Source organism: Sitophilus oryzae, unplaced genomic scaffold (genome assembly GCF_002938485.1).
Source record: "Sitophilus oryzae breed Bouriz unplaced genomic scaffold, Soryzae_2.0 scaffold_926_pilon_pilon, whole genome shotgun sequence".
Taxonomy (NCBI): Eukaryota; Metazoa; Arthropoda; class Insecta; order Coleoptera; family Curculionidae; genus Sitophilus; species Sitophilus oryzae.
This window is the reverse complement of record NW_022147557.1, coordinates 1,451,599-1,467,988: the sequence shown is the minus strand read 5'-3', so window position 1 is coordinate 1,467,988 and position 16,390 is coordinate 1,451,599. Positions and strand designations below refer to the sequence as shown.

At 30.6% G+C, this 16,390-nt stretch overlaps 1 protein-coding gene across 3 annotated transcripts in view; it reads right to left on the bottom strand.

The window, feature by feature from the left end:
• Positions 1-1,440, bottom strand: part of LOC115890794 (probable kinetochore protein NDC80) — a 28,058-nt gene extending 26,618 nt beyond the window's left edge. For 2 of the 3 annotated variants that reach the window (XM_030911134.1, XM_030911136.1), the window contains exons 1-2: positions 1,190-1,440; positions 730-937 (exon numbers count right to left, since the gene is read on the bottom strand). In XM_030911134.1, the coding sequence (XP_030766994.1) occupies positions 730-937; positions 1,190-1,295 (314 nt within the window). In that variant the 5' untranslated portion in view covers positions 1,296-1,440. Of the gene's footprint in view, positions 1-729; positions 938-994; positions 1,101-1,189 lie in introns of those variants that run through there. The other variant, XM_030911137.1, reaches the window with a different exon arrangement.
• Between the last annotated feature and the right edge of the window lie 14,950 nt (positions 1,441-16,390).

The following is a 16,390-nucleotide window of genomic DNA, read 5'->3' as shown; positions in this document are numbered from 1 at the left end:
GGTTTTATTTTTATATATTTCATCAAAATAAAATATATTATTTTCATTGTTCAATGTTTGTTTTATTTAAATTAAATTTGCTTTATTTGGGTTAGTTTGATTTTTGCTACAGATATAAAAATTTTAAAGAAAATTCAGTGGCACTGGCAACATTGCTTTCCCTTCTGTCGGTGTCATGTCAAATCAAATGTTAAAATTCTCATAACGTCAAATATGTGTCAAATATTAAATTAAAATATTTTGAAATTGCATAATCTATATTTTCTCAATTTTTTTAAACGGAAAATGCGATTTTTCTATATTTCTATGTCATGTTTTACCAGTTTGTACGCTTTTACCCCGCCCAGCACCCCTATTAGCTCCCAAGTCCCGTAAGTTTGTTTGATTGACAAAAAAACTTAAAGAAACACAATTTCTCTTCTCCCCCAGCATATTTACTATCTTTAAGGTCAATGGAATGTGAGTATATAAAAATTTTCTTATATAGTCCAAAAATAGCCGAAAACGGTATATGCAATTTTTACCTTTATTTTTCACCTAGAATCCGAAAATCAGTTAATACATAGGGTGTATTTATTTACTGGAATTACAAAAAACACAACTTTGATGTGTAATTTTTTTGGAAACACCATGTAGAACTCTCCATGTTTTTAAAAAATGCTCTAAATTAATCTACATATGCTCACAAAATTCCATTTCAATATACCTTTAACTGGATGTTACACTTACTTGTAATTTCTGAATATTTCCCAGACACTCCATACTACACTCCTTCCTATTGAACATATTACTATAGAAATACAAAAAGTAACCAGATTCCACACCAAGAGTGTCCATCCAAATTTAACGCCTCTAAATTCAACTTTGTTGAGATGAGGCTCAACCGTCTTCTTCAAATTTTGCACTATAAGTGGTTTCTCGTACAGCTCGTCGAATTCTAAAAAAAACATTTAAAACTTATTAAAAAATAACTGTTATATAACTTGAAGAAAACCTTCAACGAGTTTTTGAAAATATTCTGGATGTTGCATAGATCTTCTAAAGGAATATATTTAAAATTAAACGTAGGTAAACAAAAAACGCATAACTGTCAAATCGATGACATATTCCATAAAAATATTTATATTATTTATAGTGTTAATGTTATTTTGTATTAATAGTAATATATTCTTTCAACTGGAGTTCTTACCTTTGCTATACTTGTGGACGTTGGTTATTCCTAATAGATCTGTGATACATAAAACTATCCAGAAGACAAAACCATATCCAACTAATGCCTTCCAACATACCTTCATATTTTATATATAAAAATTTTCCAAATTTCCTTTGCTTAATATTCGAAAATATTTTAAATAATCACAGCGAAGTATACAAAAAAGGAACAAAAAACTTAATACAAATTCGGTGACAACTAAAACATATTTTGATGACGTTTGTTATACTTGATGACAACAACACAAACAACTTTTATATTTATTACCAGTTTAGGGTTTTGCGTTGTTGATTTTGCAAAAATCTGACAAAAAATACTTGGGGAATTGCTTCTGTTGAATAGCTTTTCTGTATTTATCCTTTTCTCTTTTCCATCTATTAATTTTTTCACTGATAGTCAGTTTTCGTTTAGTGCATGCGCAGACATTTAGCATCATTTGTTCCCGTTCTAGCTCTTTGATTGCTTTTATTTTTTCTTCTTCTTCTTTATGCTGTTTATCGTAGATATCTATACCACTAATGACAGAAGCTATGTGTCTGGAAATGCATTCAAATTTTGGATCCCCGTCATCTGAATTGAAGAAAGACTGTCTTAAGTTTGAGATGTGTTCTTTTAAATCGTTAGAAGAGTCGAATATTTTTTGAAATACCCTAAAAGAGGAATATTCATAATTGCTTTGACTAATTGAGTGCATATCCTTGTAGAAATTTAATATATTAGTACTGTGAGTAAATCGTTCGTTATATTTTTGAAGATGTCCTCTTCTACAATCGGTAATTTCAATTAAAGGGTCCGAAGTCAGTTTGTAAGTACGAACTGCACCATTTTCTGTTTCATTTACTTCACTAATATAGCTCTCTACATATTTCTTTGTTAGAAATTCATCTCCATCCAATTTTTCGTTTATAACAAATAATTTTTTATAAACCTTGTCAATCAGGTGGTTACATTCCATCTTATTTATCTGGCCTGTAATATAACTATTATTTCTAGAACAATTTCCAACATAATCACTATAAAATTCTTTATCGTAAGAGTCTTTCACTTGCAAAAATTCTTCGTTCGGTGCCCAATATTTTTTATAAAATGGTCGAACGTTTAATTTGCAAAAGCACTTTTCAGAACATCTCCAACATATTTTTTCAAAAACAATATCTTCTTCTGACAATATTAGAGACTTTTTATCATCGGAGTCGTTGAAGTCTACAAAAAATTTGTCTTGGTACTTTGATTTTTTCAATTTGATTTTATCAGAGACGTCGATTGAAGCGGTCTCGTCGAAATCGTAAGTTACTGATGCATAATTTGGATGTTTATATTCAAAATACAATATGATATAAACAAATCCATCTACCAGTTCAGCAGATACATCTATATTGATGGAAATACAGGTCTCATCTGGGAATAGAAAAATCTGAGATCCATTTTTGCTCAAAGAACTTTTAAATCCGTCATTTCTTTCAAACTCGACTTGATCAGTAGATAAATTCTGCTGAGATGTTACGTAGTATAACTGTTTTTCAGATATTTTATCTCCTTCTATCTTAATTTGTTTTCCATCAAATTTTATGACATTCGTTCGTAAATAGGGAACATCAAATTTTTTAAGTAGATTTACTAGATTTTCGTCAACTATATGACTGTGTCTGGTAGTGATGTGAGCTCTTCTGCTAATATAGAAGTCACAGTTTTCCTCTTTCTTTAATATGTTACTCAATTTGTTTTTGTAGTCTTCCATTGTAGCACATCTGCAAGGTTTCAAGCTTTCGGAACTCTCCAAGCAGTCGTTCGGGTTTTCAAAATTAACAATATCACCCGTTGATCTCAAAATTGTAATGGTACCGTCAATTTTCTTAATCAAAACTAAACCTTGAGGACTGAATAATCTGAATTCTTCATGCTCCAAGGACTTTATTTTTGGTTTGTCGAAAGCGAATTCTTGCTTCACCATTATGTTGCTCGAATCCACAACATCTGAGTGAGCCTGAATGAACAATCCATTTGGAAATGAAATTTTAAAATCTAAAGGGCCTTTAATCTCTAAATCTGATGTGTCATCGCTAACCGACTGATACCTTTTCGAAAATGTTTCATACTGTTTTGGTCGACGGATTGAAATGTCTTGATCTGATAATATTCCTTTCAAGAAATGGTCAATAGGTACGCTAACACTGGAATTTAATCTTTTCAAGTATTTAGTTTTGGGATTTATCTTGTAGATCACACCTGGATTGTCATTGATATTTTCTATCGTCTCTAGAAGGTCTTCTACATCACCTGAAGCAGGCAATTCATCCAAATCTTCAATGTTATTAATCAAATCATTAATGACTGTTTCCTCAACACAATGGACAACTGGAGCATTCTTTATGTCGTGAAACGATTCAGGTTTTTCTTCTTTAATTTCTTCGAATTCTTCTACAACTACTTCCCGTTCTTCAATTTCGTCGTCAATTTTTTCTTTAGTAGATCGGGTGTATTTTGTACTTTTAGTAATTTTAGTGTTTTTATAAAGGAAAGTAATTTTCATATCATCTCCTATAAGTAAATCTACCATGTATGGGCTTTTAGTAAGTGATTTACTTGAGTATGCTATAAGAGTCATAGCGGCACATATAATCTTTACACAGCATTTTGGAGCGGCTTGTAAAAATTTAGTGTTATCTATTACAATTTTAATACCATCGTGACTACAAAAAACAGTTTCGTGTCCCGTTATCTTAAATTGATTGCTTCCCAAATCGTAACTGATTAACTGGTCTGTCTCGATAGCATTTCCACATTCACGCATAATATCTTTGCTAGAAGGAGAACTAAGTAAATCCATTAAAATGTCGTCAAAATTAATTTCTGGTTGCGTGCTTGCTACTATTTTTTGAACCAATTTATGTAAAACCACATTACATGTTTCCTCAATATTTTCTTCAATTTCTTCGTCTAGACTGTCTTCGATATTTTCTTCGTTTAGTAGGTAAAAATATTCTTCATATATTTTTAGCTCTTTTTTAATTTTAAACCCACCAGGACACTTTTCTTTTATATTAAATTTATCTTTAAGACTAAAATCCTCTTTGATAAATACAGTATTTTTATTCACCCATTCTCTTTCTTCTACTGTCACGTATCTACAAAAATCTCTTAGACATATTGGAGTGCGAATACTATTTTCGAAAATTTTTGTGTTTGTACCAAACTCGTCCAACTTGTCCGAGAAAATTACTAGGAGGTTGTGAGTTTCCGGTGAAAATTTGTGATCCATATAGAGATAATCCTGTGAAGCCTTGAATAGTTCTTGAAGCATTATATCACCAGTTAAATTCTCTTTCCACATAAACTCGATAACTGGAGTATTATATAAATTTTCCTCAGTTGTGTCATCCCTGGAACCCGATTCTTTAGGTTGCATAGAACTCCAGAAACGTTTCATATCATATGTTGTAAGATTATTTATTAAGTGGTATTTTTCACACTCAGTTGGTTTTAGGGGTCTGTTTGAGAAAGTATTAAACAAATACAAATACATAAAATGATCAATTTTTTCTTGGTTTTTAATAACAAACTGAGTAGTCGGCTCGACGTCATGTGTATGGGGAAAATCATCTGTGTTCCTTGTTCTTTGATAAATAGCTCTAAGGAATGGCATTTGCTTCAGTAAACTAATTGTTACATCGTATGCTATGGGCCCGACTCCTTTATAACTTTTTAGTATCTTCAATAAATCATTGTTTTCTTGAACTAACATATCTGTACGGTTAGGCTTTATTTTATCTGTATTTTCTCTCTCAAAAGCTTTTACTCCTTGAATGGGATCAGTGCAGTGTATCGTGTGCAAAGACCTATTTGAAACTCTAGTTGAGATGGTACTATTCGACTCAGTATTATGTACATTACTAAGGTCTATGTTAAACATTGTTTGTTCTAATAAAGCATCTAAAACTATAAAAGAACTCTGACATTCAGCCGGCAGGTTTTTTAGAGATCTATTATAGCGCTTCATACAATCAACTGGCGTAAAATAATATTTATTTTGAACAAAGTTTAGTACCAGATGTCTCAGGTACTTGAGATATATTAGTTTTAAATCTACAATTTTTCGTACTACGTAAAGGAACTCTTGAAATATATATGAAGGGTTTTGGTTTGTTGGTGCAAACTCCATTAAAACTGTATCTTCAAGATACTTATAGCAACTAGTATTATCGAAAAATTGTAGTTCTATATTTTTGAAAAGCAAAGTAGCAGCGTCATCAAATTCACCAGAACTATTCTTTTCATTTGTCTTATCAACAACTTTAATAATAGAACAAATAGGTACTTGAAGTTCTTGAATAAGCTGCTGTAGCATGTCGATATCATAATAACCTGTTATGCAATAGAACCAGACATTATCAAAAATATTTTCATCAAACTTGATTTCATTTGCCCGAAGAGGAACTGAAAGGTAATCAGTTGCATCTTTGGTTTCGTTTGGTTCTTTTTTACCTTTCTTTTTAGTGTCTTCTGTTCCCGGGGATTTTACTTTTTCAGGGGACACGTCTTTACCTTTCTTTTTGCATTCCCTGGTTAGAGTGCCAAGCAGATCATCAAGACCTTTTTCTTTTTGGCCTCTTTTTACATCATTTGCATATTGTTCGTACATAGTTTGTATGAGTTTCAATTTAACCAGTTGAGCTTGTTTATCTATGGGAATATCCTCATATGTCTTTATAGTTTCAAATATACTGAATAACAGGGGTTTGAATTGAACTGGAAACTGAATATTTTCAACATTATCTAACAATTCAGTGATCTCATCGCGTGTTATAAATATTAAGGAAGAAATGTCTTCGAAGTTTTTGCTGGTATTGACAATACTCTCCATTAAATTGAGGGAATCTATGCTGTCTTCTTGAACAAGAAATATATAAAAGAACTTTCTGGAGCAAAACTGTGCTAGGTCGACATTTACCAATTGAAAAATAAATGATTCTGAAGACAGTCTTGACGTGGTTTTGGAAATTACATCACTGTCTGCTCTGATGCCGTATCTATCCCGTTTAGTTTTACTTTGATTCTGTAAATTAGAGTTCATTATTTTTCAGTTGAGGGTTTTTCTTGCTAAGAATTATATTTGACTGAATTTTGACAAACTGTCAAATCTACATGACAAGGATATGGTAAATTCAAATATATTTTTGTCTAAAAGTATTTAATTAATGTTCAGTTGAAAAAAATTGTTTATACCGGGTGTTGCATCGTCGAGCGGGACTTAGGAAATCCCAAGTAAATTTTAATGGGGTCAATTATTGGCTTCCCTAATTATTTTAGATACTAATTCTATTTAGGTTTATTGAAGAGCACTAAAACCCACATTTAAAAGAATAACTTTAGATATTTTTGATAAGCCCGTTTACGAGTTAGCGCCGATTTCTTTTTAAATATTTCTTCTTTCTTATGGCCCTGTATTTACTTATGAACACCAGTCAAGGTAAAAGATAGCTGTCAAATGAAATTGTCATTTCAGAAATTTATCTATTTAGTGCTTATTATTATTAAAAACTCATACCTACATCGAAAATATTAGCCATGAATTATACTACCGAAGAAAAAGAATTGATGATTAAATGGTATTATCAAGGAAATAGTTATCAAAAGGTGTCGGACATGTTTGCTGCTCTGTATCCGAATAGACCGATACCTGGAAAATCTACAATCGCAGGGAATATCCAGAGATTTGAGACCAAAGGTACCTTAATAAATAACTGCAGATGTGAAGCAAGGCAGGAACAAAGAGAAGATGCAAGAAATGGCACCGACTTGGAAGTCTTATTGTGCGTGGAAGAGAACAAGGAAACTTGAGGATGAAATAGGAATAGATCACACTACAGCGTTTCGAATTTTGAAACGACATAAATACTATTCCTTCAAATATGAAAAGCACCAAGAGCTACGAGATGGGGACAAAATACGGCGGCAGGCGTTTTGTTTTGATATGATGGAAAGAGCAAACACGGATAGGGGATTTTTAAAAAACATATGTTTCACTGACGAATGCACGTATACCTTAAATAATGAACCCATTGTTCAAAATTATCGATTATGGAACAAAGAAAACCAACACAGGTTTGTCGAAACAAGGACGCAATATCCACAGAAAGTAAATGTTTGGGCAGGGATATTCGGCCACAATATTATCGGGCCATTATTTCTTACGCGATTTTTAAATGCAGAATATTATTTGGAACTACTCGAAAATCATATTTTACCTGCTTTACATGATGCCGCTAGGGAAAATCAGGAAGTTTGCTACGAAACGGATGGCTGCCCGGCACATAGCACCCTAGCTGTTCGGGAATATTTAGACAATAGTTTTAACGGAAACGTTATTGGCTTAAATCATACAGTAAATTGGCCAGCAAGGTCTCCTGATATTTCGCTAAATGATTTCTTTCTCTGGGGTCAATTAAAAAACAGGATATACAAGGATAAAAAAATACCCAAATCTAGACGAGTTAAAAAATACTATTTCTGCCGAATGCAATAGAATTTCAGTTTACCAACTAGCGAATGTAAGAAGAGAATTTTATGATCGCCTGGGTTATTGTCTAGCAGTCGATGGAGGAATATTTGAACATCTTCTTAAATCCTAAAGTTCTAACAATATAATAGTACCTAAATTAATAAGTTATTAAATATTGTAATAATACTATAATTAACCTTGTAATTGATTAGTTTATTTTACTTTAATTCATATTAATTTTTATTTATAAATACATCTTTAAGATTTCCGATGAAGGAATGAGTTTTCAATAATAATAAAGCACTAAATAGGTAAATTTCCTTGACTGGTGCTCATAAGTAAATACAGGGCCATAAGAAAGGAGAAATATTTAAAAAGAAATCGGCGATAACTCGTAAACGAGCGAATCAAAAATATTTAAAGTTATTCTTTTGAATGTGGGTTTTAGTGCTCTTCAATAAACCTAAATATAATTATTCTCTAAAATAATTAGGGAAGCCATTGACCCCATTAAAATTTACATGGAATTTCCTATGTCCCGTCCGAGGATGCAACGCCCGGCATGTTTGTTGCTGTTTAATATTTTAAATTTTATTAATTTATTAAATTTGTTGCTGTTGTTTAATATTGTATATAAACATATTTCTAGTGTGATGTTTAATATTGTTATATGAAAAAGCAAACGATATAGCTAGAAAAGGAACAAACAATCGACTAACTGGACCAGAACAGTTCTGCTTTTCCAAGTGGAAACCAACTTTAAGCGGAACTCAAGAACCTGGAAAACTCCATACGTAACCTGGAATGGAAATCCTCCAACGGTCTAAGACATTCGAAGATATTTTTCAGAACTTACCACCAAGAAAAATCGAAGATTTTCCTTGGTTTAAGAACAATCTTCGGACTGTCACGGGGTTTTTAACAAGACACTGTCTCCTCAACGAATACCTCAGTAGATTGAAGCTAAGAAACAACGGCAAATACAGATTCTGTGAAAAAAATGAGGATACACCAGAACACCTCATCACTGAATGCGCCGAAACGACAACCACTCATGCCATAAACTTTGGAGCGGCTGATGTCGGAGATGGAGAGCTGGCCTCTGTGAAGCCGTCTCAGATACTGGCTTTTGTCAAAGCCCTGTATGTTGTGTTATAACTCGTTATAACTCAAGAAAGGGGGACACACAATAAATAGATCTGTAAGGTCGCGGTGATTAACCCCCCTCCCAAAAAATCTACATACTACATCAAAGAATAAAATACATAATTTTAACTTTAAATATTTATTAACTCTATGTATCTTATCAACTTTTTAACCAGTTAATGACTAGAACTCCACGTTATATATAATTACAACATTATTCAAAAAGTATGTTCTATGCTTTGTAAGTTTAAAGTAACAATAATATAAGAATAACATCACTGATGCACAGCATATATACTGAAACCCCGTTTGGAAAAACTAAATAATAATATTTACCTACATCACTATATCACAGAATCTCTAAACAGTTTGACCTAGAATGTGTAAATTTAAATTAAATCTAGTCTACAGTACTTATTTGACAATATTATATCATAATTTTTATTTTTTTACTTATCAAAATAATTATCAATTATTTTGCGCTGAATAGTTTTTCTTATTTTAACAGAAAGATACTGTTATAAAAAATTGGGAAAAATATAAATTATAAAATTATAATAGTAAAAAGATTTTCAGATTTTGGCTAAGCTCTCTATAATACAGGGTGTTCCTTAATGACATGCTAATATTTAAGGAGGCGATTCTTGGGCCTATTCTAAGAAAAAAACTTCATATGAATATATGTCCTAAAAATCTTAACTCTTCAGATACAGTGTGGTCAAATTTTCAATTCGGACAAAAAAAATCAAGTGATAAAAAATATTTAGAAATGAATATAGATTTTGAAGGTAATTTTTATTTTAAGAGAAGTCAGTGATGTAATAATTTTTTCTCTAAAAATATTCAATATAAAACCCGTAAGGACCGCACTGGTTGAAATAAATAAAATTCTTTGTACACCAAGAAAGGTATTTTGATGCACAGAAGACGTGTATTAAGTTTCATAAAGATATCTATAATAAAATCAGAGTTATTGTGAAATTTTTTTTTTAATATTTTTACCTTGTATATCAGAAATTAAGATATTTAGGACATACATTCATATGCAGTTTTTCTCTTGGAATAGGACCAATAACCACCCCCTTAAATATTAGCATATCCATTAAGAAACATCCTGTATATTTTATATCAAATTTAAATTTACAAATTCTATTTCGCCATCTCTCAAATACATCATAACTACATCTTACTAATAATAAATTGTTTAAAATATATGGTACAAACTTAATAAATACTAGTTTATCGACAATAAAAATTACAGCACCTATACGACCATCAGCTAATAGTTAATATAAAAATACATTCGAAAAAAGTTTAATTTATAAAAATATATATACACAATAACATAATTAAACTAGCTAGAGTATCTTTGGCAGATATTTTCTTTATACAGTGCCACATATTAAATGTTATGAAATCTGTTATTAAGACTACTATACACTTTGAATTCAGTTTAATGCAAAATATTTTCTTCATTATATTATTTAATTTGCATTTTGAGTTTTATGTGATACATTATTATATTTTTCTAAAATATATACAGGGTGAGTTTCCTACGATGTTCTCTATGGGTATCTCGGAATTTACTGGAGATAGAGAGTCGAAAAAAAGTTTTCAGATAAAAGTTCTAGATAATAACATCCTTAATGAGATTGTGTCCTCCTTTTTGTTTCTTAAACCTGTCATTATTGATATATGACACGAACATATGTTTTTTCAAATGGAAACCATAGTTGGCCATGACTTCCTAAAAAGCACCATTTTTTAAGCTTTTCAGTGATATAAGCTATAATATGTTTTCTTCGATAAATTACTGAGTTATAGCCAATTCTAATCATTTTTAAACAATTTCACTTAGTTAGCCATGGAAACTAGTTCAATCGTCTTTTCTCTCAAAAACGTGAAGCTGTCACATCCAACCTTTGTAAATTAAAATAAACAAAAATTTTAAATATGAATTTTTCAAATGAAGAAAAGCGTGTAGGATTTATTAGTTCAACTTTTTATGACCATACATTTTCGAGGATACGTTGACCGGTGAATGTTACGTTTTTTAGAGAATAGTTTTCAAGACATGTTAGAAAAGTTAAATTTAGTTATAGCCAATTTTTATCTTTCTTGGCTAATTTCACTTAGATTGCATGGTATTCTTATTCTGTTATGATTTATAACTTATAAAAGGTCAGAATATATTACTAAACGGTTCTTTACAATTTACATTACACAAACTAAAACTTAAAAAAATAATATCACTACATACACTTTAAGTTATTTTAGAAAATGCTCAAAAAATCCGCCATTATTTTGAGAGTTGCATCTTTTTAAAACTGAATTACTACCTATTCTAACAGAAGGACCGGTCGACTCAATTAAACTTTTCTCGTACTGCCACTTCGAGTGCCTCTCTTAATTCATAAGTTCTTTTGTAAACCTTATTGTTAACCATACTGGATAAAAAAAATTCTAAAATGGATAGATCAGGTGATCGAGGAGGCCCATGCAATTAGTCCACCTCTTCCTATCCCTGCGTTTGCATAATTATGATATAAATAGTTTTTAACATTTCTTTCATTATGATGGTGGGGGGTGGTGTGTCATAATGAAAGTCATGTTTGAACCACTCTATTGATGCGCGAGTATCTACACGATTTTCTTCATTTGAAAAATTCATATTTACAATTTTTGTTTATTTTAATTTACAAAGTTTGGTTGTGACAGCTTCACATTTATGAGAACAAAATTGAACTTGTTTCCATAGCTAACTAAGTGAAATTGTTTAAAAATTATAAGAATTGGCTATAACTCACTAATTTTTTGAAGAAAAGATATAGCTTATATCACCAAAAACTTAAAAAAATGGAGCTTTTTATGAAGTCATGGCCAACTATGGTTTCCATTTAAAAAAAAACATATGTTTGTATCATATGTCAAAAATGACAAGCGTTAGAAGAAAACGGAGGATACAATCTCATTTAGGATGTGATTATCTACAACTTTTATCTCAATTTATTTTTGTCTAAATTAGCTTATAATGGAATTAGGGACAATTTAAAATAGCCGAAATTTGTTTTTTTCGAAATATCTAGTAAGTCATGAATTTTTTCCAAAAATCTGAAAGGCGCATATTTATGGCCCCACAAAACTGCAATTCTTTCCCCATTTAACCGACTCTCTATCTCCAGTAGTTTACGAGATACCCCTAGAGAATATCGTAGGAAACTCACCCTGTATAACTATCTAATTATATATGATGTTATAATAAGATTTTGATAAAATATAATTTAGATATATTTTTATTTCGACAAAATATGTTTTTATGTTCCAGTAATCTTGCCCCAACAGCTTTGTTTTCTTGAAATTGTGACTTTGAATGTGATTTTAATTCGAATTAAGTTTTAATATTTTTTATTTCATCTAATTTTAAAATGAAAAGCTAATTTTATAATGGATATTAATAACAAATAACATATATATTACTTGACTAGAACTAAGACTAGATAAACGTTATCAAATTTTATTATTTAATTTAAACTGAATTAATTATGACAAAAGTGTTATCATAGTTTCTTAAATTATGACAAATAATTTTCTATCTGAATAAAAAATGTATTTAATATCATTGGAAGATAAATTGAAATTGTATAGATACCAAAAGAAAGATATAGCAAACATTATTTGATACTGAAAATTCCATTCGATTGAACTATATGTGTGGCACTGTATGTTGTTTTTTAATTTATTAGACCTAGAGTTTGCTTATGTTTTAATTAGTAGACTAGTAGTCTAAGAATTTAAACTATTTTGGCATAATATTTAAACTAGTTGTTAAGTAATTATTTTTATTTGGCTTATACTCTGGTAGATTTATAATCATTTTATTTATTTAATATTTTAATAATACTTTTAAAATTTCGGTCTAAAAAGGCACAAATGGTTTCCATTTTTTCTAGTTTGAGGTTAAAAAGCAAACAAGACAGGACTGAATAGTTCCTAGTTTGGAGAATTTTTACTTTTTTACCTCAAAACTTTATAAATTAGCTATTCTATTTACATAAAAATGTTTTTTTTATGTATTTCTCCTAAATCTATCGGATATAAGAATTAATTTTAAAAATGCATCTTTTGTAGTTTTATCGATATCTTCTTAATAACACTGAGGTGCGGAAGAAAAAAATGAAGTCTAAAGTAGCCCTAGAATTATTTTATATTTACTTCTTTAATATCTTACTTGCATTTAAATAATAGTTTATTATTTTTATATTTGCGTCAACTATTTTTGTTTCTTCTAAAATAAACAAAATAAATCTCAGTTGGAAAAGAAAGTTTTTTTGCAACGGCTGTTAAGCTGCTTCGGAATCTTGTACACTTCGCACTAAAAACTATTCTAAAATTTTTTCAATTTAACAACTTTTCTCTGCCAGCTTTTTCTCGGTCTTCTAGTAAAAAAATTTAAGCTTAATGTGTCTCAACATAATTTATTTAAACCAAAAACTGGAATACAAAACTAAAGCGTTAAAACGAATAACAATGTCAGGAAATAAATAAATAAATGTGGCAACTGATATTTTTTACGGCTGTGTTCCACCTGAATCGTGAGCGGGAAATTTAAATTCCAATTAGTCAGCCCGGCGCCGAATATGTTCATGGTTGGCAACAATGAATTTAATAATCGCGCCCTCGGTGAACCGAATTTAAAATAACCAAAATTTAAGCAATTTTTTTCTCCCTGTGCGATATTCAATCGGTTGCTTTAGAAAGATCGAATATATCGTCTTACTTTAATCTCTAAACCAAAGTTCAGCTTTCAATATGCCGAATTCACGATTTAACCAATGCTTGTTCAAGATCATGTTTTTTATGTCATGTTATTTCGTTTCACACATGTTTTATTTTTTATCTTTAAAAGTATCAAAGATAATTATAGCATACTAGAATAGAAAACTTGTGGAAAATGGAAGTAGTTTTACAAAATCTATTAATATACTTAGTGTTCCATTCCAAATAACAAAAATGGTACTTCAATTAAAGCGATACGGCAACACTTAAAAAAAACGCTAAAAATAAATATATAATAAACCATAAATCTCTATCTTACCATCGCCGCGAATCACCCAGTATAATAAAAAATGCTTAAGAGTTTTATACTAATAAAGTTTTCCAACTGAGATATACTTTGTTTCATCAACTACATATTTATCGTCCAGATGCACTAAACACAAACAAATATTATTATGAGGTATCCACGTGAACTGTAATACTACAGAATTATTATATACTCAGATGCAAAAAAAACAGAAAAAAATTTGGTGAAGTGGTGAAGAAAATTATATATTTTTTTTTATTTTTAGCCATATTTTCTTGATTTTTTTAGCAACCTGTATATTAGGGTTCATTTCTCTCACGACGCCCTCTAAATTTTTAGTTTATTGTCTAAAAAATAATAACAGACCATTGTAAACCCTTAATATTCACAATAAACCTTGCCCCAAAGACGATTCATTTCTTGTTTTCTACTTCCTGGAGCCATAATAATTACCTACTCTTAAACAGAATTGAACGCTCTACAAAAATGGTCTCTCAAAATTTTTCGATAAACCAACTCCTTCAAAAGTTATTCACGGTTAAAATTAACCACTCGGTAAATTCCTAAATTCTTCAACTTTTTTGGCAAAATTGTGATTATTTTTGAAAAACTTAATATATTACTGTCAAAATATACAATTCTGATGGTGCTAAGGTTGGGAATTAAGAAATCTTCAAGTCTAGTGAAGTTTAAACTATTTAAACTGATTTAAGTATCAGCTATACTAAAATGGTAGGAATTACTTTGAAGGAGTAGGTTTATCGAAAAATTGTAAGATACCTTTTCTGTAGAGCGTTCAATTCTGTACAAGAATGTATGCTGTCATGGCTGCGAGAGAAGAAAATCAAGAGAAAAACAAATATTTGCAAAAAGTGGCAAATTCCCATGTAATTTAAATGAGAAAATTGATCATTTAATGAATCGTCTTTGGGGCTAGGTTTATTGTGAATATTAAGGGTTTAAAATGGTCTGTTATTTTTTTTAGACAATAAGCTAAAAATTTAGAGGTTCGTCGTGAGAGAAATGATCAACTTGGTAAATATCGGACACCCTATTGTATATAAATATATCAATTTTTTAAGAGTTGTTTTTACCCTACCTTTAAAACACCCTGTGCAATAATTCTGTCAGGAAATTTGCTAAAACATAATTTTTCGGTCAGAACCATGCCTTCTGAATATTTTGTTTTTTGACTCATGTCAACACATGTCTTGGTTAATTTTTAAGATCAAAATGCACTTGCCACAACCATTTTGCAATTTTTTCAATTACTTATCGTTACTTTTTGATGTTATTCTTCATAATGACGACGTGGCTTTGGTGACTATTGTTGTGTAGATTGAACATGGTTTTTAGTGTCGTGGATTGTGCAAAAGTCATTGATCTTGTTAACCATGGCCGAAATTATGAATATTCGTTTGGTTCTTGAAGAAGAAAGGGAAAACATAACACAATCTATTTACAGCCATATTAACAGTATGAACCGACGTCTACAGACAGTTATAGCAGCCGGGGAAGGTAATATGCTGTTCTGAAGGCCCGCACGCTGTTCCACCATTCTCTCTCGAAAACGTTGCTAGCACTTATACTATAACACTACAATATTATTATATTATATTTCTGCAATATTATCCTACTAATATGTGATTAATATTATAATGTATTACGACAGTATTACGATCACTTGCATGGTTCATGTATTTGTTTCTGTTTAGTATATCTTGACGTCGAATAAACTTTAGTAAATGTTGTCAAATTACACTCAGATCGAAAAAAAACGCAAATGAGAAATTTTTGGTCAAATTGAAAGGGTTATATTTTCGTTATTTTTAGCCCGATTTTTATGATTTTTTTATCAACCTGTACATAATTATATCAACTTTAATTTGTAAACTCAGTTTTTTATAAACTTTAGTATTTGGCATATTATACAGGGTTAATCGAGGAGTTGGTTTTTTTTTACCTTAACACCCTGTGCAATAATTTCGTGTATAAATTTTCTTAAAATATAATTTTACGGTCAGAACCATGTCTCCTGCGCATTTTGTTTTTTGGATCATGTCAATATTTGTCTTGGTTAAATTTTAAGAGCGAAATGAACTTGACACCGCCCATTTGCAATTTTTTCAATTATAATGTTTTTTGAAGTTATTTTTCAATATGACAAGGGGGCTTCGGTGATTATTGTGAACTATATACTACTATGAACTGCTCATCATGTTCGACGTTTGGGACATGCTTGGCAGGAGGGATAAAGGTCGCCAAGCGTTACCAGCTTTATTAAATGAACTTCGCTTGGTTCTTAAAGAAGAATGGGAAAGCATACGCCAATATGATATATGCAGCCTCAATGACAGGATGAACGGACATATACAGGTAGTTATAGCTCCTCCAGCAAGAGATCGGAAAGAGCTGATATCGGTGACCAAAAGACTAGAAAATCAAGCGG